At 45.3% G+C, this 26,571-nt stretch overlaps 1 protein-coding gene across 1 annotated transcript in view; it reads left to right on the forward strand.

Annotated features, from left to right (window-relative positions):
- ATRIP (ATR interacting protein) overlaps positions 1-14,681 on the forward strand; it is a 40,786-nt gene extending 26,105 nt beyond the window's left edge. Inside the window, exons 11-14 of the mRNA XM_073644315.1 lie at positions 1,375-1,466; positions 3,457-3,543; positions 11,924-12,176; positions 14,389-14,681. Coding sequence (XP_073500416.1) covers positions 1,375-1,466; positions 3,457-3,543; positions 11,924-12,176; positions 14,389-14,456 — 500 coding nt within the window. The 3' untranslated portion in view covers positions 14,457-14,681. The remainder of the gene's footprint in view (positions 1-1,374; positions 1,467-3,456; positions 3,544-11,923; positions 12,177-14,388) is intronic.
- The last annotated feature ends 11,890 nt before the right edge of the window (positions 14,682-26,571 follow it).

Genomic DNA, 26,571 nt, shown 5'->3' on the forward strand with positions numbered 1-26,571 from the left:
TCTTTATGGAGCTTGCATTTTCACTGGGGCACAATCATGCTGGAACAGCAAAGAGCATTCTCCTAAGTGTTCCAACAAAGTTGTCCAAAATGTCTTGTGCTGAAGCACTATGATCTCCCTTCAATGGAACTAAGCAGCCTAGACCGCCCCCTGGAAAGCAACCCCATAGCATTATCCCTCCTCCACCGTAATGGTGGAGAAACCTATATGGAAAGTTTTAGGGGAAACGCAAAAGGTTTCACACGATTTACAGTTTTGATCAAATCTGGGAGTCGATCGATCGGAGATAAGAGCACACAACCAATCCTGTCTGTGTACGGGCTTGTCTGCTCTCAGATGCCTGGTCACAAGTTTTTATTACAACTACAAAGATAAGGAAAGTGGGAATGGCTTAATACATTACACTAACTAAAAAGGAAGATATTTAAGTAAGTCATGTATTCTGCTGAATTCCTTAGAAACTGGTTACATCTAGTTTACTATACTTTCAGAAACAAAGGAAAGCTTTAATACAAAGACACCTCTATATCAGAGACAATACCCTGTTATTTATGAATAACACTTATAAAGCTTATATTAAAATACAAAATTATCTAAGATATATGTATTGTCTAAATAATAAAGCAATAACAAAACGTTAGTGTGACAGTGCAGTCAGGCAGGTAACGTTCTACTGGCATTTGCTAAACCCAGACTCGTCATCAAATACCAGATGGAGAAGCTGATGAATCACTCGACACAACATATTTCCACTGCAGTCCAGTGGTGACAGCTTTACACCACTTTATCTAACACTTGGCATTGTGCTTGGTGATGTAAGGCTGCATGCAGCTGTTTGGCCATGGAAACTCATGCCATGAAGCTCCTGGCCTACAGTTTTTGTGTGTATGTTAATGGCAGAGGAGGTTTGGGGCTCAGTAGTTATTGAGTGTGCAGAACATTGGTGACTTTTATGTACTATAGCACTCAGCAATTCTGCTCTGTAACGTTAAATTGTTTCCACTTGATTGCTGTGGTCTTTAACTCCTTACCAATATCTGCTATACATATACGGTGCAAGTCTGTAGCGGGAGTATGGAGCAGGCTCTCGCTCAACCAGAAAAACGTTACGGGTCTTGGAAAAATGTCTTCACAAAACCTTTTTTTTTTTTATTATTATTTTTTTTTTTTACAAATTTCCACATTTTTTTTTCACCACTAAGTTAATAAAATCAAACTGGTCCAGTTTTTTTTATCGATGTAATTGTACTGATCTGGACTATCATAATTCCACCATCTTTTGTCGTTTTGGATGTCAAGACATGTTTGCTGGTTTCTTATAGATTGCCAGGAATGATTCTTGCCAATGTAAGTTTTTATTATCTTTCAATATAGAAAATTGTCTCCTGCTTGCCTTGTATACGTTCGTCATCTCCAGACCGGATAAACAAGCGTCTGACAAGCATTGGCTTCTGTTAGAGCATGAGGTACGTATACTTTTGTCATTTCAGTGTAAATGTTACATTTATTGATGGACATTTTATTTATTTTTTTTTTACTTTTTTTTTTTTTTTTTTTTTTTATTCTTCTATTACTAAAATGTGTTATAGTGCACAGTCTTTCTGCAAAGTGTCAAATAGATCAAAGCTGACCATGTACCAGATCTGAACAATTTCTCACTTACAGACACTGTAAGATCTCCCTCCTTCCTCCGCAGTAGAAGCAGAAGTCATCCCCTCCTCCCCTTGTAGGAATGATAACCAGGTCCCTTTCCTTTTATTTTTTTATTTTGGACCAGTAGAATAACATTACTATTTGTAAACTGTCCCATAATTAAATATAATAATCTCAGAATACTATTCCATTTGGAACAGTAATGTATAACGTCTAAATATTGTTATATGCTTGGCCTCTTTTTATTCACTCTCAGGCAGTCCCCCCTAACGTGCGCCCAGTACCTGCATATTCTCAGTAGCTCTGTCCCCTTCTTGGACTTGTACATCGGTGACCGATCGATCCCTTCTATTGTTGCCTCTCTGTCATGGAACTGAACAGTCTATTTAGTTTTTGAGAGAGATTTGAAAAACACTTGGGGGCGTCATAATGATCTAATGGGAATGTTTAATGTTATCTATAAGAAACAATGCAATGTTTTTAAAGTACAACCTACATTGTAAACATCTGAAATGTCTTAGTGATTTGTTCAAACTTTGGATCATAAGTCGTCTGACTGCTGAGACCTCCATAAGTTGCAGAGGATCTTCGACAAAGAAGGGGGACTGGCTTTACTAATAAAGGAAATGGACACAATCTCCAAAAACTGCTATATTAATAAGATCAATACATGTGTCTTAATTCCATTTCTTAATAATTAAGATGTCCATCCACTTTAAAGGGGTGTTCTCACATTTTAAAAGTTATCCCTTTATCCTCAGGGAATAATTTTCATATCTCTGGGGATCTGACTGCCATGTTCACCAATGCAGGAACACAGGACGATCATGCACGATGCCTCTCCGTTCCTCCTTAGTGGGCGCCCCGGAGATTGCCGAGTGTGGCGCTCCTATCCTCTGGATACGGGATAACTTTCAAACTTGAGAACAATCCTTTAAGGTTTAAGTGTACTCACTGCTGGGCATATATATTCTCATGAGGAGTACATTTTCAGTAGTGACCCTCCCAAAAATCAGATTGCTGGGCTTCTGACCACAGGAAACACCCCAGTGATCCAGAGAACAGGTCTCTGCAGGTCTCTGTGGAGGTGCACATGCTAGGTCTTTGCTCCATTGTCAATATAGCAGAGCTCAGTCCTTAGGCGTCCCATAAACAATGAATGGAACTGAGGGAAAGCAATATGCTCCTCAGCCTCATTTAGGACAGATCTGCAAAGGCCTGATCACTGTAATCCTAGTGCTTGGATCCCCATCGATCTGCAGGTTATCCACTATACTATCGATAGGGAATACCTTGATATTTTGGGAAAAGCCCTTTTAATTGACTTGCAGTTAAAGTTTGTATAAGTGTCTTTCACATCAATATATCGGGTGTTTTTTATTCAAATTAAATCAGTCTCCTTTTGTAGAGATCAATTTCCATCTCCTTATCACAGGTGTGAACGGTAAAATTGACATATTAATAACAGATTCACTAGTGGTGATCTGCATAGACCACAGACCATGCCCACAATACTCCCCCATAGAAGTCACTATGTCTTCTCCAGACTATTGCTTACTATGGTTCATGTGGCTGCTGTAAATCATATTTCTTACATGCTGTTGCTGCTAAGGCAATATGGCTGCTCCATAATCAGAAAGTTAAGGTAAGTCCTAAAAAAAAACAAAAAAAACCCCAAACATATAGGTGGTGGAATCCCTTTTAAGGCCCTTGATGATCAGCGTGTGTACAGTAAGGTAGACTGTTTGAGTTATTAGTGGATTGCTTTCTCTCTAAATCTTTGTTGCCCATCTGTTTTTCTAGGTGGTCAGGTTCCTAAACAAGTTGATCACCCAAGGCTGGAGCTCTCCCTCTACCAGATCCGGAGTTACTTGTCTGTGTAACAGAGAGGTATAATGCTGCTTTTTTTTCAACCACATAACTAGTATTTCTGAAAGTATATCTGTATGTATTTTTTACTTTATTGCAAATAATGGAAAGCATCCAAAAATTGGTTTCCAGTAACTAAAGGATTAACCTAATAATTAGTCTAAACAATCCTCTTCAAGTTAAATTGGTAGAATTTCTGCACCAGCTTTTTACATTTTATTTATGCCTGTACCTGGTAGCAGTGTTTCCAGATTCATAATCAACATGTTTTCCTGTTTGCTCCCTATCTATTGCCTAGAGTCCATATATTCCTGGGTAGACTTAGCTGTGAAGAGTCATCACCTAGATGTATGATCAGCAATATTGCAATAAATGTACCTTCTGCTGCTCCCAGGAAAATCTTGTAGGTCAGGGATTGTCAAAATGACTTTACTGGTTCTTCACCAGCCAGCGCACCATGATGCCTGGACCCCTCCACTAGTCTTTGAAGTCGCTGCTAATATTATGCTATTTAGGGACTCCCGTTCAAAGTCTTCATTAATTCGCCGTCGCATTTGACTTAAAGAATAGCGCTGGATGAATCCACTGCAACCAAACGTTGGAGCAGTCAGTCTGTACAGGTTATCACTTTTGGTAAAACTGCTTTCCTAGCTGCACTTCATGAAAAAAATTGGTGGGAAGATTCACCTCACCTTTGATGCCCACCTTAGTTTCAGAAACACTGCTCCAGGCATAGCGACTGTAGAGACATCAGTGACCGGGAGTCATCAGAAATATTTAAAGATGAGCAGGTGTCTTGCAGATACTCCTAAATTCAGTGATGTCGCCTCATTGGGGGATACAGGACCTTGGGTGTTATGCTGCTCTCCACTAGGAGGCGACACTATGCTTATCTGAAAAAGATTAAGTTTGGCTCCTCCTCTGCAGTATACACCCCCGGACGGCATCAGCCTACTCCAGTTTTTGCTTAGTGTCGCAAGGAGGCACGCCTCAGACCTTCACTCGTCCCTCGCTTCAGCACGGGATTACAGATGAAGAAAAGAGGGTCTCTTAAGAGACCCCCGGCATGGCTCCTTCCTCTGCCCCCTACTACGGGGTGCACAGTTGAAGTTGAGATGGCGTAGCCACCATGCTGCTCCTTCTCCGGCCCTTCGGGTCAGGCTCGAAGTTGAGAACCCCCCCTCCTTCCCCAATTCCCTCGGTCTTGGTCCGAAGTTGAGGCGAGGACAAAGCCCCCTGACAGGTGACAGCGGCACCCTCCCTAATCCCCCCTGGGGGTATTAGGTTGAGACACCATCAGGTAGGGCCTGGACGGCAGCATCTGCAGCTCTCACCAGCCAGCACACCGCAGCCGAGGACCAGCAGCAATACAGGAACCCCAGCTTGACTGCGGGACCCTGTAGGAGCCGGGGGGAGTGCAGGCAGCCATGGCACACACAGGCACAGGCCCTGCACCTGCGGCAGCTTTTCATTTTAAGCGCCTAAGGGGGACTCTTTTCATAGACCCCCTTCCACTTATGTCCCCACCGCCATTCTGCCTTTCAATCCGGGGGGGTCCGGTTCTGATCCGACCCCACAAACCCCCCCCCCCCGGACTACCGCGCCGGCCTGGAGCCCTTTTGGGCATAGAAAATAAATTTACACCGCGGCTTCGGCCTAGCTGAAGCCGCCGCCCGTTTTCCGCCCCCCCCCCCATGACGATTTTTCTCACTGCGGTGTCAGACAGGGGGCGGATCTAGGCTGCAGGGCGCGCATCTCCATAGCAACTGTCACCCTTGCAGCGTTCCGCCCCCCTTCTCCTTCATCTCTGCAAGCAGGAGAAGAGCCACGGCGGCCATATTAAGCTGCAGGACTCATACAGGCCGGCCAAGTCTCCGGGGAGGCACAGGACCGGGCTCTTTCAGCGCTGTTCACAGGGGCACATTGGTGGGGAAAGTTCACAGTCGGAGTTACCTCAGCTGTGAATTTTATTACTCTGTATCCTCCTCTGCACTGTTAGCCCCCTTGCATAGCCACTCCAGGTGCACTATGCCGGGCTCAAAGTCTAAGAAAACCTGGCAGGACTGCTTTTACGCTTTCTGTACAGCCTGCAGTAATGCTCTTCCCAGCGGCAGCACATATCCGCATTGCAAGGATTGTACTCAGACTACTGTGCCGGAGTCCTAAGTAGCCCCTACCAACCCTTCAGTGTCTAATCCTACGCCGGAATGGGTCATTCAAATGTCACAATCTATGACACAGTCCATAGATAACATGACCTCCAAATTGTTTCAGGCTCTGCAAAGCCATACCTCGACTATGAATGCTACCCAACAAAGGGAAAGCCGGACTCAGTCACATACTGACCCAGGCACATCCATGTCAAGGTCAGGACACAAGCGCACCCGTAGGTCACGCTCATCTGAGTCATCCCATAGCACACGGTCATCCCTGTCTAGGGAGAGATACCGTAGTCACAAGTCATCTACACAGTCCCCTACCAGGGACAGACAAGATATTTCTCCGCACCAATCTCCGTCCAGAGAAATCCCTCATTCTGGGTCACCTAGGAGACACCTTAGTGATACACAGGAGTCAGAAGGCGTCTGCGATTCTGACTCAGACTAGGAAACTGATGGATCCCTAACTCCAATCCCACCTAGCAATGCAGCGCTAGTTGAGGACATAATCTCGTCCATACATCGGGTGCTGGACATCTCTGATCCGATCCCGGACGCACCACAAAATAAGATTTCATTTGAAGGAGCTCTGAAACCACCTAAGGTTTTTTTGGATCATCCAGAATTTAAATCTATTCTCACAAAACAATTCTCACAGCCTCACAAGAAGCTTAACAATCGCAAGTTTCTGGAGGCCTGTTACCCCTTTCCAAAGGAAACCACCAAAGAATGGGCAGACCCACCAGCAGTGGACCCCCCAGTCTCCAGACTGGCAGCACAGACACTTCTTTCACTGCCAGATAGCTCAACCCTTAGGGATGCAGCAGACAGGCAGGTAGAAAGTATGGTCGCTCAATTTGCGAAACCACAGGGGCCTCCCTAGCCCCCGCGTTCGCTTCAGTCTGGGCAGCCAAGGCTATACTGGCTTGGGCAAAAAATCTACAAACTGGCCTCCAAGCTTCTGCACCTGAACTGTCAGACCAAGCAGTTCAGATAGCAGTTGTGGCAGATTACATGCTTCATGCAGCTCTGGATTCTGCAAGGGGTGCAGTGGGCGCAATATCACACGCCATCACAATTCGGCGTATCCTTTGGCTGCGTGAATGGAAAGCAGACGCCGCCTCAAAGAAGTCCCTCACGCACCTTCCATACCTCAGCGGTCGACTTTTCGGTGAAAGCTTGGACACGATGATATCCAATGCCACAGGGGGTAAGAGTACCTCTCTTCCCCAACTGAAACCCAAGCGCAATTATAACAAGCGTAACCAAGCTCACTTCCGATCCTTTCGGAACTCTTCCGGCTGGTCCGTTTCACGGCCACCACAAAATAACAGCCGCTTCACACGCAGGGAAGACTTGAGGCCGACACAAAAGTCAGACAAATCCTGGCAGTCAAAGGCAGGCCACTCAAAATCAAAAGGAGGAAAATCTAAGAATTTCTCCTCATCATGACTCACGGACTCAGGAAGACACTCCACCTGTAGGAGGCCGACTTTTACTCTTTCATCAAGTCTGGCTACCTATTACAGAAGACAAGTGGGTCAGGGAACTAGTATCTTCAGGATACAAAATAGAGTTCACTTCCAACCCACCAAACAGACTCCTTATATCTGTTCCCCCAAAATCGCCAGTAAAAGCTCGCGCCTTCCACCAAGCGGTCTCATCGCTTCTTCAAGCACGAGTCCTAATACCTGTTCCCGCAGCCGAGCTCTTCCAGGGGTTCTACTCCAATCTTTTTGTAGTCCCCAAGAAAGGAGGAGGGGTACGCCCCATACTAGACCTAAAACAACTCAACAAATATGTACGAGTACGTCACTTCCGTATGGAGTCCCTCCGGTCAATCATTGCATCCATGGAAAAAGGAGAATATCTCGCCTCCATAGACATACAAGATGCATACCTGCATATACCGATTGCATCAGCCCATCAGAGATTTCTCAGGTTCGCAATCGACCAGGACCACTACCAGTTCGTGGCTCTCCCGTTCGGACTCACCACGGCTCCCAGAGTGTTTACCAAAGTCATGGCAGCCACCATGCACATCCTACACTCCAGAGGCATAGTAGTCTTTCCATACCTGGACGATCTTCTCGTCAAGGCTTCTACCTTCAAGGACTGCGAGCTCAGCGTCTCAATCACAATCGACACCCTGAGTCGCCTGGGTTGGTTAGTCCACCTACAAAAGTCATCACCAACCCCAAACCAGTCTCTGACATTCCTGGGAATGCTATTCAATACATCCAACGGCCTAGTGCTTCTCCCCAAAGACAAGGCACTGCCTCTCCGTCTAGGAGTTCGCACCCTTCTCAGCAAACCTCCTCGATCTCTCCGGTTTGCAATGAGAGTCCTTGGCAAGATGGTGGCGGCAATAGAAGCGGTTCCATTTGCCCAGCTTCACCTCAGACCTCTCCAACTAGACATTCTCAAGTCATGGGACAGGAACCCTTCTTCTCGGGACAGGAACCCTTCTTCTCTCGACAGGAAGTTCCAGCTGACGTCGTCAACCAGGAAGTCTCTTCACTGGTGGCTCAACCGGACCTCTCTAACAAAAGGGAAATCTTTTCTCCCAGGTCAATGGAAGGTCCTGACCACCGACGCAAGCCTGACAGGTTAGGGTGCAGTACACCTACACCACAGAGCACAGGGCAAGTGTTCCCCAGCGGAAGCAACCTTACCCATCAACATCCTGGAGATTCGTGCCATCCTCCTGGCGTTGAGAGCCTTCCATCACTTACTGGCAGCCTCTCACATCAGAGTACAATCGGACAATGCCACAGCCGTGGCATATGTCAATCACCAAGGGGGAACCCGCTGTGCCAGAGCGATGCGAGAGGTGACACGCATCCTTCACTGGGCGGAGAAAACGAGCTCCATTATCTCTGCGGTCCACATTCCGGGTGTAGACAACTGGGAAGCAGACTTTCTTAGCCGACAAGGAATAGACTCGGGAGAGTGTGCTCTCCATCTCGAAATCTTCCAACAGATCTGCCATCGTTGGGGCACTCCGGACGTGGACCTAATGGCGTCTCACCTCAATGCCAAAGTCTCCAACTTCATGGCCAGAACACGCAACCCGAGAGCCCTAGCGGCGGAAGCCCTGGTTCAGGACTGGACGCAGTTCCAGCTCCTGTACATTTTTCCACCTCTCCCCCTGATTTCCAGAGTGGTGAGAAAGATCAAACAGGAGGGAGTTCCAACCATCCTAATCGCACCGGACTGGCCCAGGCGTACATGGTACGCCGACATCGTACGACTCACAGCAGACGTTCCCTGGCGTCTTCCCGACTGCCCGGATCTTCTGTCACGAGGCCCTCAATTTGACGGCGTGGCAATTGAGACCTGGGTTCTAACCCAGGCAGGTTTTTCGCCAGACCTCATTAAAACCATGATCAGAGCACGAAAACCAACCTCTGCCAAGATTTGCTACCGTACCTGGAAAGCCTTCTTTACCTGGTGCGAATCTCGTAACCAGACCCCACTCCCTTATTCCCTACCCAGGGTACTCTGTTTTCTCCAATCGGGTCTTGAAGCCAGACTATCCCTGGCCTCCTTAAGAGCCAGGTGTCAGCTCTTTCAGTGCTTTTTCAAAAATGCATTGCTCATAAACCGCAAGTAAGAACATTTCTCCAGGGGGTTTCCCGATTGGTTCCCCCCTACAGACGACCTCTAGAAGCGTCGGACCTCAACCTGGTGCTGACAGCATTACAGGAAACACCCTTTGAACCCCTTAGGGAAGTCCCACTCCGTCTTCTATCCCAGAAAGTGGTTTTCCTCGTGGCAATCACCTCGCTACGCAGGGTGTCTGAACTCGCGGCACTCTCCTGCAGACAGCCTTTCTTGATTTTTTTTCCAGTACAAGGTAGTCCTTCATACGGTTCCATCCTTCCTTCCGAAGGTTGTATCCAGCTTTCATCTCAATGAAGAAATTTCACTACCATCCCTCTGTCCGGTTCCGGTTCATAGAGTGGAAAAGGCTTTGCATACGCCTGACCTTGTCAGGCCTCTGCGTATCTATGTGTCTAGGACTACGTCCTTCCGGAAGTCTGATTCTCTTTTCCTTCTTCTGGAAGGTGGCCGCAAGGGTCTACCAGCTTCCAAAGCTACCCTTGCGAGGTGGATCCAATTCACCATACAAGAGGCCTACCGCCTCAAAAATTCGCCTATTCCAGCAGGTATTACGGCACATTCTAAACGTGCCGTAGGGGCCTCCTGGGCCCTACGGCACCAGGCTTCGGCACAACAAGTGTGTAAGGCAGCCACCTGGACTAGCCTACACACTTTTACAAAACACTACAGGGTTCATACCCAGTCCTCAGCAGATGCGAGCCTGGGCAGACGTGTTCTGCAGGCGGCGGTGCGCCAATTGTAGGGACCCGTCTACACAATATTCGTCCATTGCTTCCCACCCAGGGACTGCTTTGGGACGTCCCAAGGTCCTGTGTCCCCCAATGAGGCGACAGAGTAAAGGAGATTTTTGTGTACTCACCGTAAAATCTCTTTCTCTTAGCCTCTAATTGGGGGACACAGCACCCACCCTGTTGCCCGTTCCGGGCTGTTAAGTTGAGTTTTCATATTGGTTTTCCTTTGAGTTCTTACATAGTTGCCTTCTTATAGGCATGGTTATGTTATCTATGTTGCGTTCCTCCTACTGCTTTTGCACAAAACTGGAGTAGGCTGATGCCGTCCGGGGGTGTATACTGCAGAGGAGGAGCCACGCTTAATCTTTTTCAGATAAGCATGGTGTCACCTCCTAGTGGACAGCAGCATAACACCCAAGGTCCTGTGTCCCCCAATTAGAGGCTAAGAGAAAGAGATTTTACGGTGAGTACACAAAAATCTCCTTTTTTCATTTAGAAATTTAGAATAAAAATAAACCAAATAGGAGATTCTGCAGGACTTTTTGTATGCTGCTGAAGCCTTGCAGAATTAAATCTATTGCTCCATTTACATGATATAATCTGTATCTGCTATGCTCTTCTTAGTGGCAGCTGTAGGCAGCCAAATAATGTTATCGGGAACTCTAGAGCTGTGTTTAGAGAAACAGAGGAGCTTGTCCATACAGGCTTACCCACAATTATATTTACACCATTTTGTTCACTTAAAGGGAATCTGTCCTCAGGTTTTTGCTATGTAATCTGAAGGCAGCAGGAGATAAAGGCTGAAACACAGAATTCAGGGGTGTCACTTGTCAAAGTATGTGCTGTTGTTTACTAACTGTGAAGGATTTATCACTAAAAGATTAACATTGTCTGACTAGTCCTCCAACTAAGCAGCTCACTGTCTATGGACTTTGTACACTGAGAGTCTGGTCTGGGCGGGGCTAGCTGTGGTATGGGCGGGGCTAGCTTTCTCAGCTCTGCTTCATTATAAATCTAAAAGCTCTTATTGTGTCAGAACAGCTGCACCCAGTAATCTAAGTGATACGTCATTGGATTTAGCTTCTCTTTGCCTACATCAGGCTGCTCTCAGATGAGGTTGCAAAAACCTGTCGACAGATTCTATTTAATTCCTGAGAAATGTGAAAGGACCATTCCGATTAAACTTTTTCTTTCTCCCTGTGGTAGCAATCGTGTGTGTATCTGTAATGAGTGCAGTAACATTGCTCACCAGTTGCCATCTTCTGCCGCTCTTGGCAGCACTACGGTCCTTTATGGAGTCATGTGATTTTATGTGACTTGCCGTATGTCTTACGCTGCTCTATAGCCGCCTTCTGAGTCTCATAGACTTTCATTCAGAAAATGTAAAAAGTGATCTCCGCTCCTCACAGAAGACGCGGTGTCATTCAGCAGCTCATGTGATGTCGGATCGGACCGGAGTGCCACTGAAAGGGCCGAAGAAAGCAACCGGGGAGTTTATTACTGCACTCAATACACACACACACATACCTGATTGTTCTAATTTCACTCTTCACTAGCAATCAGCGGAGTGGTCATTGACATTTTCTTGTCATCAAAATAAGTTTTCTGTGTCCCTATTTGTGTTATTTTGTTGCTTAGGGTGGTCTTTCTTGGCCTCCTGTGTTGAACCTTAGGCTAAACCATAACTCCTTCATATGATCAATAATGTAGGATTTCAGTATACTGTACATTCAATAAATTGTGTTATTTGACTAATAAAGTGCATATTTTTATACTTTAGCTCTTGCTTTTACATGTAAAGTATTGTTCCCATGTAAGAAAGGAAACTTGTTTATAAATGATTCCTATGGTACGTGTCATTACTGTTGTGTGTTCCTTGCTCAGGTTGTGAAGGCGCTGGTCCTCACCCTACATCAGGAATGGCTCAATGTGCGGCGTTTAACCGTCCTTCTGCCCAGCCCAAACCAGAACAAATCGGTGCTGTTTCTAAGAGAAGCCGTAATGGTTCTACACAGCCTCTACCAGAAGGACAAAAGCTTCAGTGAACATTGCTTGGAGGTCTTCCACCAGTATGACCAAGCGGTGCCCGGAGTCCGAGCATTGTTTAGAAAGTTCAACACCATGAATGAGCATGAAGGTGGGACTATGCAATGCGCTATCTATCTGGTTATTGTATATGTTACACTTAAAGGGTCCTGCCCTCATGACAGTACCACAGCAAGAGCTAATAGAGTGGAAACACCAGGACGAATCTACGGCACGATCCCATGTGTTTCTTTTTAGCCAATCGGCCAAGAGGGTCACATTATTTACATACAGAGAAAGTTTTGATCATCCCAGAGGAGTAAGAGTTGTGGGGTTTTTTTGTGTTTTTTTTTTTTTTTAACAGTGGTGGCCACTAAACTTCTAGGACGAGAAAGCTAATCTGGATTGTAGGAAGTAGTGGTAGCAGGTTCTCCATATCATGGATATACTAATGTGGCTACAGAAACTGGTATCACTTGCTAAATAAGGGGTACTCAAATTTCCCTATATACATGTTAGAAAATAGCCGCCAGCTGAAAGATCTTTATGATTTGGTAATTCTTACCTGTGAGATGGGATCCTGTATGAACAGCGGGGAAATTATCAAACACTGCTTCCCTCCATCCCGACGCGCGTTTCGTCTCGCTTTTTCTGCAGGAGTACCACATTTGCAGTTTGGCATGTTGCAGATCTGTGTAATGATTAGCCCCATTCCACTTGTGGCTGCCTGATCCAGTTTCGCACATATTTTACCAATAAGTGGTGAAAATTTCAAATCTATGGTGACAGTGAAACGCACCATATAAGCCATGGCATGATTCCACTATAATAGAGTGGGAGGCTGTTTGTAGGTGGTTTCTATGAGGATTTTGGTGCGTCGTACTCTGCGAAATCGCCTTTAGGCTATGTGCCAACAATGCAGATTTGAAGCAGAAATTTCCTGAGCATTCCTGCAACTCCTTCCTTGGCAGAAAAAAATGCATGCTGATTCTACGTGCGTTTCTTCAGCGTTTTTACATGCGTTTATGCATCTGTTTTTTTTTTTTCAAGCATTTTTCCAAGCGATTTTGAGCATCGTTTGGAAAAGGGCTTGACAAGTTGGTCACACAATATAAATCTATGCAACTCGCATGAATTTATATTGTGTGACCAACTTAGAGGAAATTTCTACTTCAAATGCTGCATCTAAAAAGTTAAAAGGATTAAAAGAAAAAAAAACCTTATATTCACCTCTCCGGTTCGTCCTCTCTCCTCAGCGTCCCACAGTGTACTGGCAGGACGTCATTTAGTCAGCTGATGGTCACGCGACTGCTGATGTCAGCAGTCAGGTGATGATCGTGTGACCATCAGGTGACTAAATGGCATCACCTCAGGTCCTACCAGAACACTGCGGGACGCCGAGGAGAGAGGACATGGCCGGGAGGAGAGGTGTGTATGAATAATTCTTTTTATTTTTTACTTCATTATTCTCTTTTTACTTGCAGGTACGATGGTACCCGGTTCGGATGAGAGTCTCCTCTACTCCAGACCCGGGTACCATCCGCGCATTGAATCGCATAACATCTGCATGTATACATGCGGATATCATGCTGTTCAGTGCAAGTCAATGGGCGCGATTTCGCCGCGAAATTGCGCCCAAATTGGTTGTGTTGTGGATTTTTCCGCAATGATAATCCGCAGTGGAAATTTCCGCAGCGTCTGCACAGCACATGCGGATTATCATTGGGAAACATCCCAGACCTCTTAAGTGATTTTGATGCGTTTCTGCGGCAGAGATGCCGCCATGGAAACGCATTAAATCCGCATCGTGGGCACTCAGCCTTAAAATCATTCAGCATGAATGTATCCGTAGATATGTATCAGCTGAACTCATTCTGCTGACTTTGCATATAGGATCCTTCGTTGGGGTGGCTTCTCACACACACCACTAGCCCAGACTGAGAGATCGTCAGCTGATGCACTGTCTGAACTGTCACACAAGACTTACTTTTGGCTATAAATTACTAAATAAACTAAAATGGATAACAAGTTTCATGGATTTAGTGAAACCTTTATATTTTTGATTAATTTGTGGCAGCAAAAGGTTTAGACTTTGCTACTAACAGATTCTGCTGAGAACATGTCCGTTTCTGAGAAGCTTCTTCGCAGCCAATAACCTTTGTGGATGTACTTTCTACACAAATGAGTAACACTCCGCCAACATTTCTCTAAGATAAAAGGTTTACTTATATTTGACATTTATTTATGAAGAATTTTATTACCCATTTAGACTAAATTATTCCAGATACACATATATTTAATGTTTTTCCTTCTTCTTTTTTTAGAGTTTGCACTTGATGAATTGTGTCCTCCAGAAGTAGAGACAGAGGATGAAAACATGGACTGCACATAATTCCGGATGTGCTGTATAGATTCTATGAATTGCTCTCTAATGGGCACATGTATTTTAAGCAGATGAAATTCATTAGCAGTTTTTGAAAGACTAGACAAAATCATCCCAGTCGTAATTTGTCACATTTTAGATCTCTTGCCTGTAGAATCCTGGTAATGCCTTCCGTAATTGTATACTGTATTTTAAAACCTTTAAAAATAATTTAAATACAGAAATTTTGTAATATGTGCGTTTTCTTATTTTGGTATTTTATGGTGAACATTTTTAGATAGAGATATATATCCATCATCTACTATAAAAATCTTAGTTTATTAATTGCTTTCTTCATTTGCCATAATATTTTCTTTTATTTCCATATGGTAATTAGGATGCTCGGTGCACCTATGTTGTGGCCGGATGGTTGAGTGCACCCTTCTTTCCATGCTGTTGAGTCACAGTTTTGGCTTTCCAGGAATGAGCGATGTCTGCGCTGAAATCTATGCTCTCTGTTACTTATTCAGTATGAGAGCTGAGAAGCGTTCAGTCCTGGAAAACAGAGAGAGACGGGAATAAGTGCAAAATCTGTGGGTGGAACGATGCACTGAACCCTCTTTTCCATGCCAAGGGTGAAATTTGGGAATCAAGATAGAGGCTGAAGAGAAGCTAAAAAGAAGTGGAGGCTAAACCCGACGGAAGTGAGAGCACTGTGCATAAGAGAAGTGCAGTGTGTGATAGAAGGCATGTGCAGACAGTGTTTTTTTAAGCAGTCAAAATCCATGTGGAAATGCTCTATATTTATTTAGTAAGTTTTGGAGGAGTTATTCTATTCCTTTAAACAGTTTCTAAGAGTTTAACCCCCTTATCACCTTGGGTTTTTCCGCATTTGTGTTTTGGTTTTTTGCTGCTCCTCTTCCCAGAGCCATAACTTTTTTTTTTTTTTTCAGTCAATATGGCCAAGTGAGGGCTTGTTTTTTGGCGGGATGAGTTGTACTTTTGAACTACACCATTGGTTTTACCATATTGTGCACTGGAAAACGGGAAAAAATTGAAAGTGCGGTGAAATTGCAAAAAAAGTTCAATTTCGCAATTGCTTTTTGTTTTTTTACTATGTTCAGTTTATGGAAAAACTGACTACATGATTCTCCAGGTCATTACGAATTCATAGACACCAAATATGTATAGGTTCTTGTTTATTTAAGTGGTGATAAACAAATCCAAAGTTTGCAAAAAAAAGTCGCTGTTTTCCGAGACCCTTAGCCGTCTCCATTTTTCGTGATCAAGGGCTGGGTGACTGCTTAGTTTTTGTGCCAGAAATGATGTTTTTATTGATACCATTTTGGGGTATCATTTGATAGCCCGTTATTGCATTTTATTGCAATGTTGCGGCGACCCAAAAAACGTAATTCTGGCTTTTTGATTTTTTTTCCTCGTTACACAGTTTACCGATCGGATTAATTCTTTTTATATATTGATAGATCGGGTGATTTTGAATGCAACAATACCAAATATGTGCATATTTGATTTTTCTGTTTTATTTTGAATGGGGCAAAAGGGGGGTGATTTGAACTTTTTTTTAATTTTTTTTTAAATATTTTTAAACATTTTTTTTTTCTTTTACTTTTCACTGGTTTCAATAGTCTCCATAGGAGACTAGAAGCTGCGATCATCCGATCGCCTGTGCCTGTGTGTAGCTAAAATGCTCACTTGCTATGAGCGCTGATCGCTGGGCTGCGCTCATAGCATCCGGGCAATAACAACCGCAGGGGTCTCCTGCAGACCCCGGGTTGTCATGCCAGATCATCGGCGACCTGCGATCATGTGACACTAGCGCCCATGGGCGGGCCTTATGACGCACTTCTTGTAAGCGCGAGTTAAATGCCGCTGTCAGAGATTGACAGCGGCATTTAACATGTTAACAGTCGCGGGTGGATCGCGATTCCACCTGCGGCCGTTAGGGGAACATGTCAGCTGTACAGATCAGTTGTCATGTGCACAGTAACATGCGGGCTCAGCGCTGGAGCTTGCATGGAGTGCAGGGATACCACCTTGGACGTACTCATACGTCCAAGATCGTAAAGGGGTTAATTGTTTTGGAATAATTTTTTTTTTTCTGCCTTTTGGTTTGAGATTTTCTAATGTGGAGCAGCTATCATCAGTATCCTTTTATAGAGAAATGACATGCAGTTTTTTTTCCTTGAGACATGCAGACAAGCTCTGTATGCAAATAGCCTAAAAGTGCTCTAAGCTACGGGAACAGGATATGAGATTCTCAAGTTTGGGTCAGGAGACCCGCGTCTAGTCTATACATCGCAGTCCACATACAGAGCATGAGTTACATTAGTCCCAAAGTAGCCTTACTTTCAAACACTATGGAGTTTAAACATACTATTACAAGCCGGCCGGGGACTATGCATCTCGGATGACCAGACGCATAGCGACCGGCCAGCTTTTAAATCTGTTTTCTCTGACATGCCGCAGCACGTCCGAGTATAACATGCATGAATCATTGGTCAGGCTCTTAACATGCTTTGAAGATTGCCAAGCGCTCACAGATGTATCCATTTTTGGTTGGTTCTTTTCTAGTGGGTTAAGTTACAAAAGCCACAGCCTAAGTTTACCACCATACCACAGACTTCACCACTATCTACCAACTCCAGCTGGAAGTCTCATGTCTTAAAGCAGGTGCAGACGGCCGTAGATTCTCTCACCCGAGAGAATCAGGCCGATTATGCGAATCACACTCTGATCCGAGCTTGATCAGTGTCCGCATAGTGCAATCTGATTCTCTTGAGTAAGGAGAAGATGGACAAAAAAAAATCTATTTTGTTATTCTGTCGAAATCTGACTGCACTCACATGTCATCTGAGTGCAGTCCTATTGTTTCCACAAACGCATTGACTTGCATGGCTGAATGCAATCCGAATATCGGACATGTGCATGCCCCCACAGCATAACACTGGTCTGAATGCAATCCGATGTTTTGTCGGATCGCTCTCGGACTGAAAATACTGTTGTCTGCATGGACCCTTAAACTGCCTCATTATTGAGTTTGTGATCCCTCCTGCACAAAATGTCAACTGCCAGCATGACTCAGGATCACAACAAAACAAATATATCCTGCAAAGGCAAAAGAAATAAAATGGCAATGAGCGTATTCATGGCTACAGCAACAACTAAAAACATGTTCGAAATGCATTAGCCATAACATTTTTATTTCTGTTCTCTGTCTTAAAGGGCTTGTCCAGCCTTTTGGTAAAAGTCTGCAGTCACACTGTGACCATAGATTTCTGAATCCTCACAATGTGCACAGTACGTGCTTTCAGGATTCTCCTCCGTCGGTGGCAAGAGTGTGTGGTCACGTAACTGCAAGTATGCATTTTACATACTTCTGCCCTCCTTCCGACTAGACGTGTGCGGCCTTGCTCAATTCACAATGAAGCCGGAAGTATGCATATTGAATACTTACAGTCTTGTGACTGCCCGCTCTCGATGCTGACCCGGGAGAATCCTGACAGCGTTCAATGCTATTCACGTAGAGTGAATGCAAAGATTTAGCAAAAGACCAGACAACCCCTTTAAATGATTAACATGAAGACTGAAAATTTTTAATGCACATCAGCACTGGATTGTACTTGTCTAATAAACCACTCACTCCTAGGGCTTGTTCACACTACCATGAATAAGCCATATTCGCAGCATGCAGTAGTTTCTTCCATTAATCGGATGAGACCCACACATTCAAGTCTGTGGGTGCGTGAAAAAAATCAATGCCATACGGAGCCAAAGTATAACATCTGATTTTTACAGATAGTTTCCTATGTAGCGGAATTGCAATGATAGCTGATGCTGTAATAAAATATACTTCACATGGATGACAACTGAAAAAAATTAGGCCCACTTTTCTGGATAAAACTTTGAATGATTTTTTTTTTCCTATCCGGCCTTTAGGCTGGGTTTTATAGATGACTGTATAAAAATCATCCAAGTTTCATTCAGAAAACTTTTATTTTCATTTGTCATCCGTATGCAATCAGTGAACAATCCATTATTCTATAACAGCAGTTAGGAAAACTGTATTTAAGTCTTGTAAATTCATCTGTTAAAGAATGGCAACAAAGCCGTAAAATCTGATTTTTATAATCCGGCTCCATATGGAATCCAATGTGGGTGGGTTTTGGTTTTCTTTGCGCACCCGTAGGCTTGAATGGGTGAGTCTCATCCAACACACGGAAGAAGAAACTCGTGGATTCTGCAATTTGTTTCACGAGTATCTGAATCTGGTCCTTGGAAAAAGAACAAATCACTCATCTGCTCTGTTTTTTTTTCATCGGACCCCTCCTGGACTGAAGAGACACTCTTATCAACATATTCTTATACGTTGTCCCGATGAACTACAGATTTGTTAATTTACACTTAATTTTCTCATACTTCTGCCATCTATCTTTACGAGCAATGCAGCGGTATATGGGTCTATTTCCAACGTGTGGTAAAAGGGCGTTTCTTTGCTGTAAATGCAACAAAAGCACAATTTGATTCCTTGTGACTACAACCTAAAGGTATAGTATGTCCTTCTCATGTTTGGCTGGCCCCCTTTTGATCCACGTTGTCATTGAACTTTGTTTTTTTACTGCCTGGCCCTCTTTTGCTGCAGCTCTGCTTACTATAATGTAATGTGCCCAAGTCCTTGTCGTTATAATGCGGCTTTATATTATACCATTTAATACGTAATGGGGGAGTTTGTTTTCCACTCTTCAAATAGATTAATAATTGTATATAAATATGTAAGAGATATCTACATGTCTCTCTAGCATGTCAAATGCTTTAAAAACTAGTAAGTGCTCCTTAACCCCTTCACGACCTTTGACGTATTCATGCGTCCTAAATACTGAGATTAATATCGATCTCCGCATTTAGAAGGCAGGGAGAGGGAGGGGCTCCCTTATCCTTTCGATCGAAGCCCACACAATGTCATAATGAGGGCCCGATCATTGCCATGGTGACCCGAGGTCATCATGATGACATCTGGGTCACCAGGCTACAGCAAGCCAGTTGGACCATGCTCAGAGCATGGTCTAAGAGGCTTGTGTTGGTGCATGCACTGACAGTCCTAAAGCATTGCAATGCTTTTATAATAGCGATCAGAGTAATAAAAGTGAAAAGTCCCATAGACAGACTAAGTAAAAAAATAAAATAAAATTGTAACATTTTTTTTAAAAAAAACAAAATAAAAATATATTGTACCCATAAAGTACACTAATAAAGTACACATTTGGTATTGCCGCATCCCGAACAACCTGACCTATAAAACTGTCACACTAGTTAACCCCTTCAGTGAAAACTGTAAAAAGTAAAAAAAAAAAAAAAAAAAACCAAGGCAGAAAACTATGCTTTTTCTTCATACCGTCCAACAAAAAAAATAAAATGCAATCAAAAATACGAATGTAAATAAAAATAGTACAGCTGAAAACATCATCTTGTCCCTCCAAAAAAAAGCTGCCGGAAAACTAAAAAAGTTATAGCTCTCAGAATAAAGCGATGCAAAAATAATTTTTTCTATATAATTTTTATTGCGTAAAAGCTCCAAAATGTAAAAGAATGATATAAATGTGGTATCGCTGTAATTGTACTGACCCGAAGAATAAAGCTGCCTTATCAATTTCACCACACGCAGGAAGGCATATAAAAACAATTCCTGAATTGCTGGTTTTTGTTCATTTTGCCACCAAAAAATCGGAATAGAAAGCGATCAAAAAATGTCATGTGCCCAAAAATGGTACCAATAAAAACGTCAACTCATCCTGCAAAAAACAAGCCATCACATGACCATGTCGGCAGATATATAAGAAAATTATAGCTCTCAAAATATAGCGAAAACTAGTTTTTGCAACAACAAAAAAGCGTCTTTTAGTGTGTGACAGCTGCCAAACATAAAAACCTGATATAAATCTGGTATCTCTGTAATCGCACCGACCCGAAGAATAAAGTCGTCTAATCACTTATACCGCATGAGGAACAGCATAAAAGAAAATTAAACCAATTCCTCACCTGCTGCTGATTTATTCATTCTGCCTCCCAAAGATCACAGTAAGGCTCGGCTCACATGTATCCTGCACTCTTCACTGAGCACTTACAACGGGTTTTCTGTGTAAGCCTCTGAAATATGTGAGTTAGATGGAATCCCCGGCGGAAGATTCCCTACAATGAGTTAGATGGAAGCACCATGGAAGCAGTCTGGCTTATGATCCGGCGGTGTCCGTCTTTTTAGGTGAGCATAAAAGCGTGGTCAGCCACAGTTTTGTGCACCTTTGAAAAGAACGACACCGCTGAACAGAGGCCAGACAGAGTCCAGAGTAACTCTGCTGCCTCATTATAATGAATGGATTGGTCGGACATGTCATTTGAATTAAGTCATTTGAAGACTTAGGTCGGAGTCATTTAATTAATTTATCTCCTCCATTGCCGGCGTCCGAGGGAATAGCACTGCACTTGGGTGATATCCGAGTGCAGTGCGATGTTTCACATGCACCCATATTCTTCTATTCTAGCACTTAGGGGCTCTGTACATGGAGTCCGCAAACTATTTTAAGAAAATCTGTGCTCCAGGTGGCAAATAGGGATCCGTCCTTCCCGAGTCTCGCCGTGTGGCTAAGCAGTACTGTACAGCCAGATATGGGGTATTTCCACATTCAGCAGAAATTGTGTGACAAATTTTGGTGCCATTTTTCCCCATTTCCCCATGTGAAAATGTAAAATCTGGGGCTAAAAACAATTTTTTTGTTGTAAAAATGTAATTATTCTTTAGTCACCATTCAATGGTATAAAAGTCTGTGAGGCACATGTGGTGTCAACATGCTTACTGCACCCCTAGATGAATTCATTGGGGTGATGTAGTTTGTAAAATGAGGTCACTTATGGGGGGTTTTCTGCTGTCCTGGAACCTGAGGGGCTCTGCCAGTGGGTCATGGCACCCTCAAACCATAACAGTAAAATCTGCACTACAATATGGCACTTCTTCCATTCTGAGCTTTGCACTGTGCCACAAAAGTAGTTTTTCCCCTTCTCCCATGACAGCACCACCTGAGAAAGGGTATCCGCCCACCAAGGACAGGAACCTACTGAATAAAAAGGCGGTACCTCTCTTCCGCATCAGTTTTTGGTTCCTGTCCTTGCTGGGAGCTTCGCTAGGTGGTACCTCGCCTACCTGGGATCCCGGGATCGGTGTGGCCTGGAGGACGTGAAGAAGCAGCAGATGGCCCTCTGTTCTCAGCCCCATCTGGCTGCTACCTGGGTCTGCGTGCAGGGGGGATGGGCTGCCTTCCGGGGTCCTCTCCCGCGTGCGCCGGGTCCTGCGGCCGGGTCTGCGCTCACATGGTAGCGGTGATTGAGCGCGCCGGCCGGCAGGTCTTCCGGGTCTGCGCACGTGGGGGTAGCGTCGCGCCCTGTGACGTAGCGCGCCGGAAGTCCGGGCTGCGCACGCGCGGGGTCGTGATGCGTCCTATTGCGTAGCGCGCCGGAAGCCGGGTCTGCGCATGTGCGGGGTGTGATGCCGGGTCATCCCCACTGCAAGCGCGCCGGGAGCCACTGGGCTGCGCACGCGCAGTGGGGGTCCTGCGGCGTAGCGCGCCAGCTAGTGAAAAAAAAAGGAGAGAGCACGCAGCCGGAAGGGGAGGAGCCTAAAGGAGGTGGAGCCCTTACGCTTTAAAAGGATGGGAAGCAATCAAGATGGCTGTGTCTGCATTCCCATCATCATGAGTGAGGAGCAGCTGTCACTGCTGCAGGAGGAACAGCAGCAGCCACAGCCGCCAAAGCAGCGTAAGCAGCTCAAGCAACCGGAACGCCGAGAGTCTTCCCATCATCAGAGCCACGGCAGTGGGGGTCGTACGAGTGCCCGGTCAGAAAAAACCTCGTCCATCCACCTCCGCCAGATGGGAGCCTTCATATGATCGGCAACCACCGCCTCTGGTACCCTAGTCTGAACGGCAGCGTGGTGAGTGATCTTCGTGAAAGTCTCACCTTAAGTAATGTGCTCTTCTCTGTTTTTCTCTCTCTCCTTTCAATTCTTGGGGGTGTTAAGTATGCAAAGAAGTGTAGTTCTAAGAGTAAAAACAAGGAGTGTGCGTTATGTAAAGTCAGCCTTCCTACCTCCTACGCCAAAAACCTTTGCTCGAACTGTATCCAGAGAACCATAGCAGAGGAGTTCCCCAGGTTTTCTTTGGAGTTAAAAAATCTAATCCAAACGGAGGTTAGGGATTCTTTAAGAGGCTTAACCTCATGCAGAAAGAGGAAACAGAAGCAGGTTTCCTCAGACTCAGAGGAGTCAGTGGAGTCCCGTTTTACAGAAGAACTTCCTTCCTCCTCTGATCTCTCCTCATCGTTATCGGAGTCTTCGGATGATGATGGTGGAGGTAGGCCTTGTTTTTCGGTAGATAATACTGAGAGGCTGGTTAAGGCCATTAGAGTGACTATGGGTATTACTGATACCAAAACTCCCAGAACCGTTCAGGATGTCATGTTCGGGGGCTTGGACCAGAAAAGGAGACGCACGTTCCCGGTCAATGAAAGAATCAAATCCGTTATAGATAGGGAATGGAAAAAAACGGAGAGGAAGGGTCAGCTGCCTTCTTCCTCTAAGCGGAGATATCCCTTTGAAGAAGAGGATGCAGCTAGATGGGACAAAACCCCTAAGACCGATGTGGCCATCGCAAAGTCCTCAAAAAAATCCACACTGCCCTTTGAGGATTTGGGGGCCTTAAAAGACCCGCTGGATAAAAAGGCGGAGTCTTTCCTTAAACAGGCCTGGGAGTCGTCAGCAGGGGCTCTTAAACCGGCAGTGGCAGCCACCTGCACCGCCAGGTCTATGATGATCTGGCTTCAACAGTTGGAAGACCAGATTAAGGGGAATGTCTCGAGGGAGAAGATTCTGTCAGACCTTCCCCTTGTGCAGGGGGTGGCTGCATTCCTGGCAGATGCATCGGCAGATTCAGTTAGGCTGGCTGCCCGGTCCGCAAATCTCTCCAATGCAGCCCGTAGGGCATTATGGCTCAAGAGCTGGCCGGGGGATGTGCAGTCAAAGTCTAAACTGTGCTCAATCCCTTGTGAGGGGGACTTCCTATTCGGCAAGGGCCTAGATGATATCCTGGATAAGGCCGCAGACAAGAAACATGGGTTTCTCACTGTGTCTGTTCCCCGATTTAAAAGCTCCTTTCGGAAGAGAAAGTACAGTCGCAGCAAAGCTCCTAGAGACCAGAGTAGCTGGAGAGACAGGAAGCCGTATAACAGAGGCTTCATGTTCGGGGGTCCATCCTCCGAGAGTAAGAAAGCCCCTAAGTGACAGTCCTCCCCAGGTGGGAGGAAGATTGTCCCACTTCCTGCCCGCTTGGGAAAAAATCTTGTCCAGTACTTGGATTTTAGGGATAATCAGGAGGGGGCTCAAATTGGAGTTCAAGAACATGCCCAGGAACACTGTCAGGATTTCAGCCCCCAGAGGCCTAACGGAACAGATGGCCCTGCAGCAGGAAGTTCTCTCTCTGGTTATGAAGGGGGTCCTAGTGGAAACACCTGTACCCGAGCAAGGAAGAGGGTTTTACTCGACTCTCTTCCTAATAAAGAAGCCGGATGGTTCCTTCAGAACCATTGCCAACTTGAAAAAGCTGAATGACCATTTGATCTACAGGCCGTTCAAGATGGAGTCAATAAAGTCAGCCATAAAGATGTTGTTTCCGGACTGTTATATGTGCGTCCTCGATCTGAAGGACGCTTATTACCATGTTCCAATCTTTGCGGCACATCAACAATTTCTGAGAGTAGCTGTACAGTTCGGCAGGCACGTAAGGCATTTTCAGTTTGCAGCTCTTCCCTTTGGCATCTCCATGGCTCCAAGAGTTTTCACAAAAATTATCCTAGAAATCACAGCGCATTTAAGGGAAAAAGATATCCTGGTCATCCCTTATCTGGACGATTTCTTAGTAGTAGGCAGATCAAAACAACTCTGTGCTCTGGCTCTGGCGGACGTCATGACCAGTCTGAAGGGCCTGGGTTGGCTGTTAAATTTAGAGAAGTCGAGACTGGAGCCAAGGAGGGTTCAATCTTTCCTGGGTCTCATTTTGGACTCAGAAAATCAAACCTGTCTTCTACCAGAGGACAAGAAACTGAAGATCAGATCCCTAATATCACGGGTTATCAGCAATCCAACCATGACCTTGAGGAGTGCAATGTCTCTATTGGGTACAATGACATCCTGTATCCCAGCAGTTCAGTGGGCCCAGTTCCATTCCAGACGTCTTCAACAGGAGATCCTGACAGCAGACAGGCGGCTCAGAAGTTGCCTGAATGGAAGGATATCTCTTCCGGAGGGAGTAATCAACTCGCTGGACTGGTAGATTGACCGGAGATCTCCATCTTTGGGGGTTCCCTGGTCCTTCCGGGTGTCAGACAGACGCAAGCGCAGAAGGCTGGGGTGCTCACCTAAGAGATCATTCTGTACAGGGCCTCTGGTCGGACAGTGAGACGGGTCTCTCCTCCAACATGAGGGAGCTGTTGGCAGCCAGAAACGCTCTAGTAAAGTTCAGTTCTTTTTCCAGGGTCATCACATCCGGATAATGTCGGACAACCGAATGACAGTCGCCTACATCAATCATCAGGGGGGTACCAGGTCTCTCCCTCTGATGTTAGTAGCGGATCAGATCTTTTGTTTTGCCGAGAGTCAGCTGTTAACGCTCTCGGCATTGCACATAAGAGGAGAAGAGAACATAAAGGCAGATTTCCTAAGTCGTCACATCTTAAAACAGGGAGAGTGGGAGTTGAATCCAGCCGTATTTCAGCAGATTGTGGGCCGATGGGGACAGCCCCAAATAGATCTGTTTGCAAACAGACACAATCGAAAGACCGAAATCTTTTGCTCCCTGAATCCAAAGGAGAGGCCGTTTGCGGTGGACGCGCTGCAGATTCCATGGCATTTTACTCTGGCCTATGCCTTTCCCCATCTGATGCTGATTCCTACCATCCTAAGGAAGATCCGAGAAGAGCAGGCGAGGGTTATATTGATCGCCCCGTTCTGGCCCAAGAGACCATGGTTCACTTGGATGAGGAGAATGTCCCAAGCGGACCCATGGGTTCTTCCGGACATCCCAGATCTCCTCAGACAGGGCCCAGTCTGCCATCCCCAAAGATCGGGCCTCCATTTGACGGCCTGGATTTTGAAAGGTCACTACTGACGCAAGAGGGGTTTTCTCCGGATCTGGTAACTACTCTACTGACGAGTAGGAAGCCGGTTACGACTAGGATCTATGGTAGAACCTGGGCTAAGTTTCTGTCTACCTCGGGTCAGTCAGCCAAAGGGAGGGTTCCTATTGGGCCATACTAGAATTCCTCCAGAAAGGGTTAAGCATGGGACTAGCCACCAGTTCTCTTAAGGTTCAAGTATCTGCTCTGGGGGCACTATATAATTACGACTTGGCGGCGAATAGGTGGATCATCAGGTTCATTAAAGCTTGTGGTAGCTCCAGGCCTATTTCTACTCCAAGGATGCCTCCTTGGGACCTTAATTTGGTTCTAGAGGCACTAACCAAACCTCCGTTTGAGCCCTTAGAGGAAGTTTCAGGAAAAATTCTAACTTTAAAGACAGCCATACTGGTAGCTCTGACATCAGCTCATAGAATTAGTGGTTTACATGCACTATCTGTTAACCCTCCATTCACTCAGGTATGTATGGATAGAGTAATCTTAAGACCAGACCCGGCCTATCTTCCTAAGGTAGCCTCCAGATTCCATAGGACGCAAGTAATCACTCTCCCTTCCTTCTATCCTAACCCTAAGGATTCTGACGAACATAAGCTTCACACCTTAGATGTTAGGAGGGTATTAGTCCAGTATTTGTAGGTGACCAAGGCCTGGAGGAAAAGTGACGCCTTATTTATCTCCTTTCAGGGGGCTAGGAAAGGGCTTAAAGTTACAAGAGGGACCATAGCTAGATGGGTCAGGGATACCATTACCTTAGCATACTCTTCTAGCAATCTGCCGGTTCCAGAGAAGCTGAAGGCCCACTCCACCAGAGCGGTAGCTGCCTCCTGGGCTGAGAAGGCAGATGTTCCCATCGACATCATATGTAAGGCGGCAACTTGGTCATCCCCCGCTACAT

Source organism: Phyllobates terribilis, unplaced genomic scaffold, assembly GCF_046119375.1.
Source record: "Phyllobates terribilis strain yellow unplaced genomic scaffold, ASM4611937v1 Scaffold_8__6_contigs__length_399053987, whole genome shotgun sequence".
NCBI lineage: Eukaryota > Metazoa > Chordata > Amphibia > Anura > Dendrobatidae > Phyllobates > Phyllobates terribilis.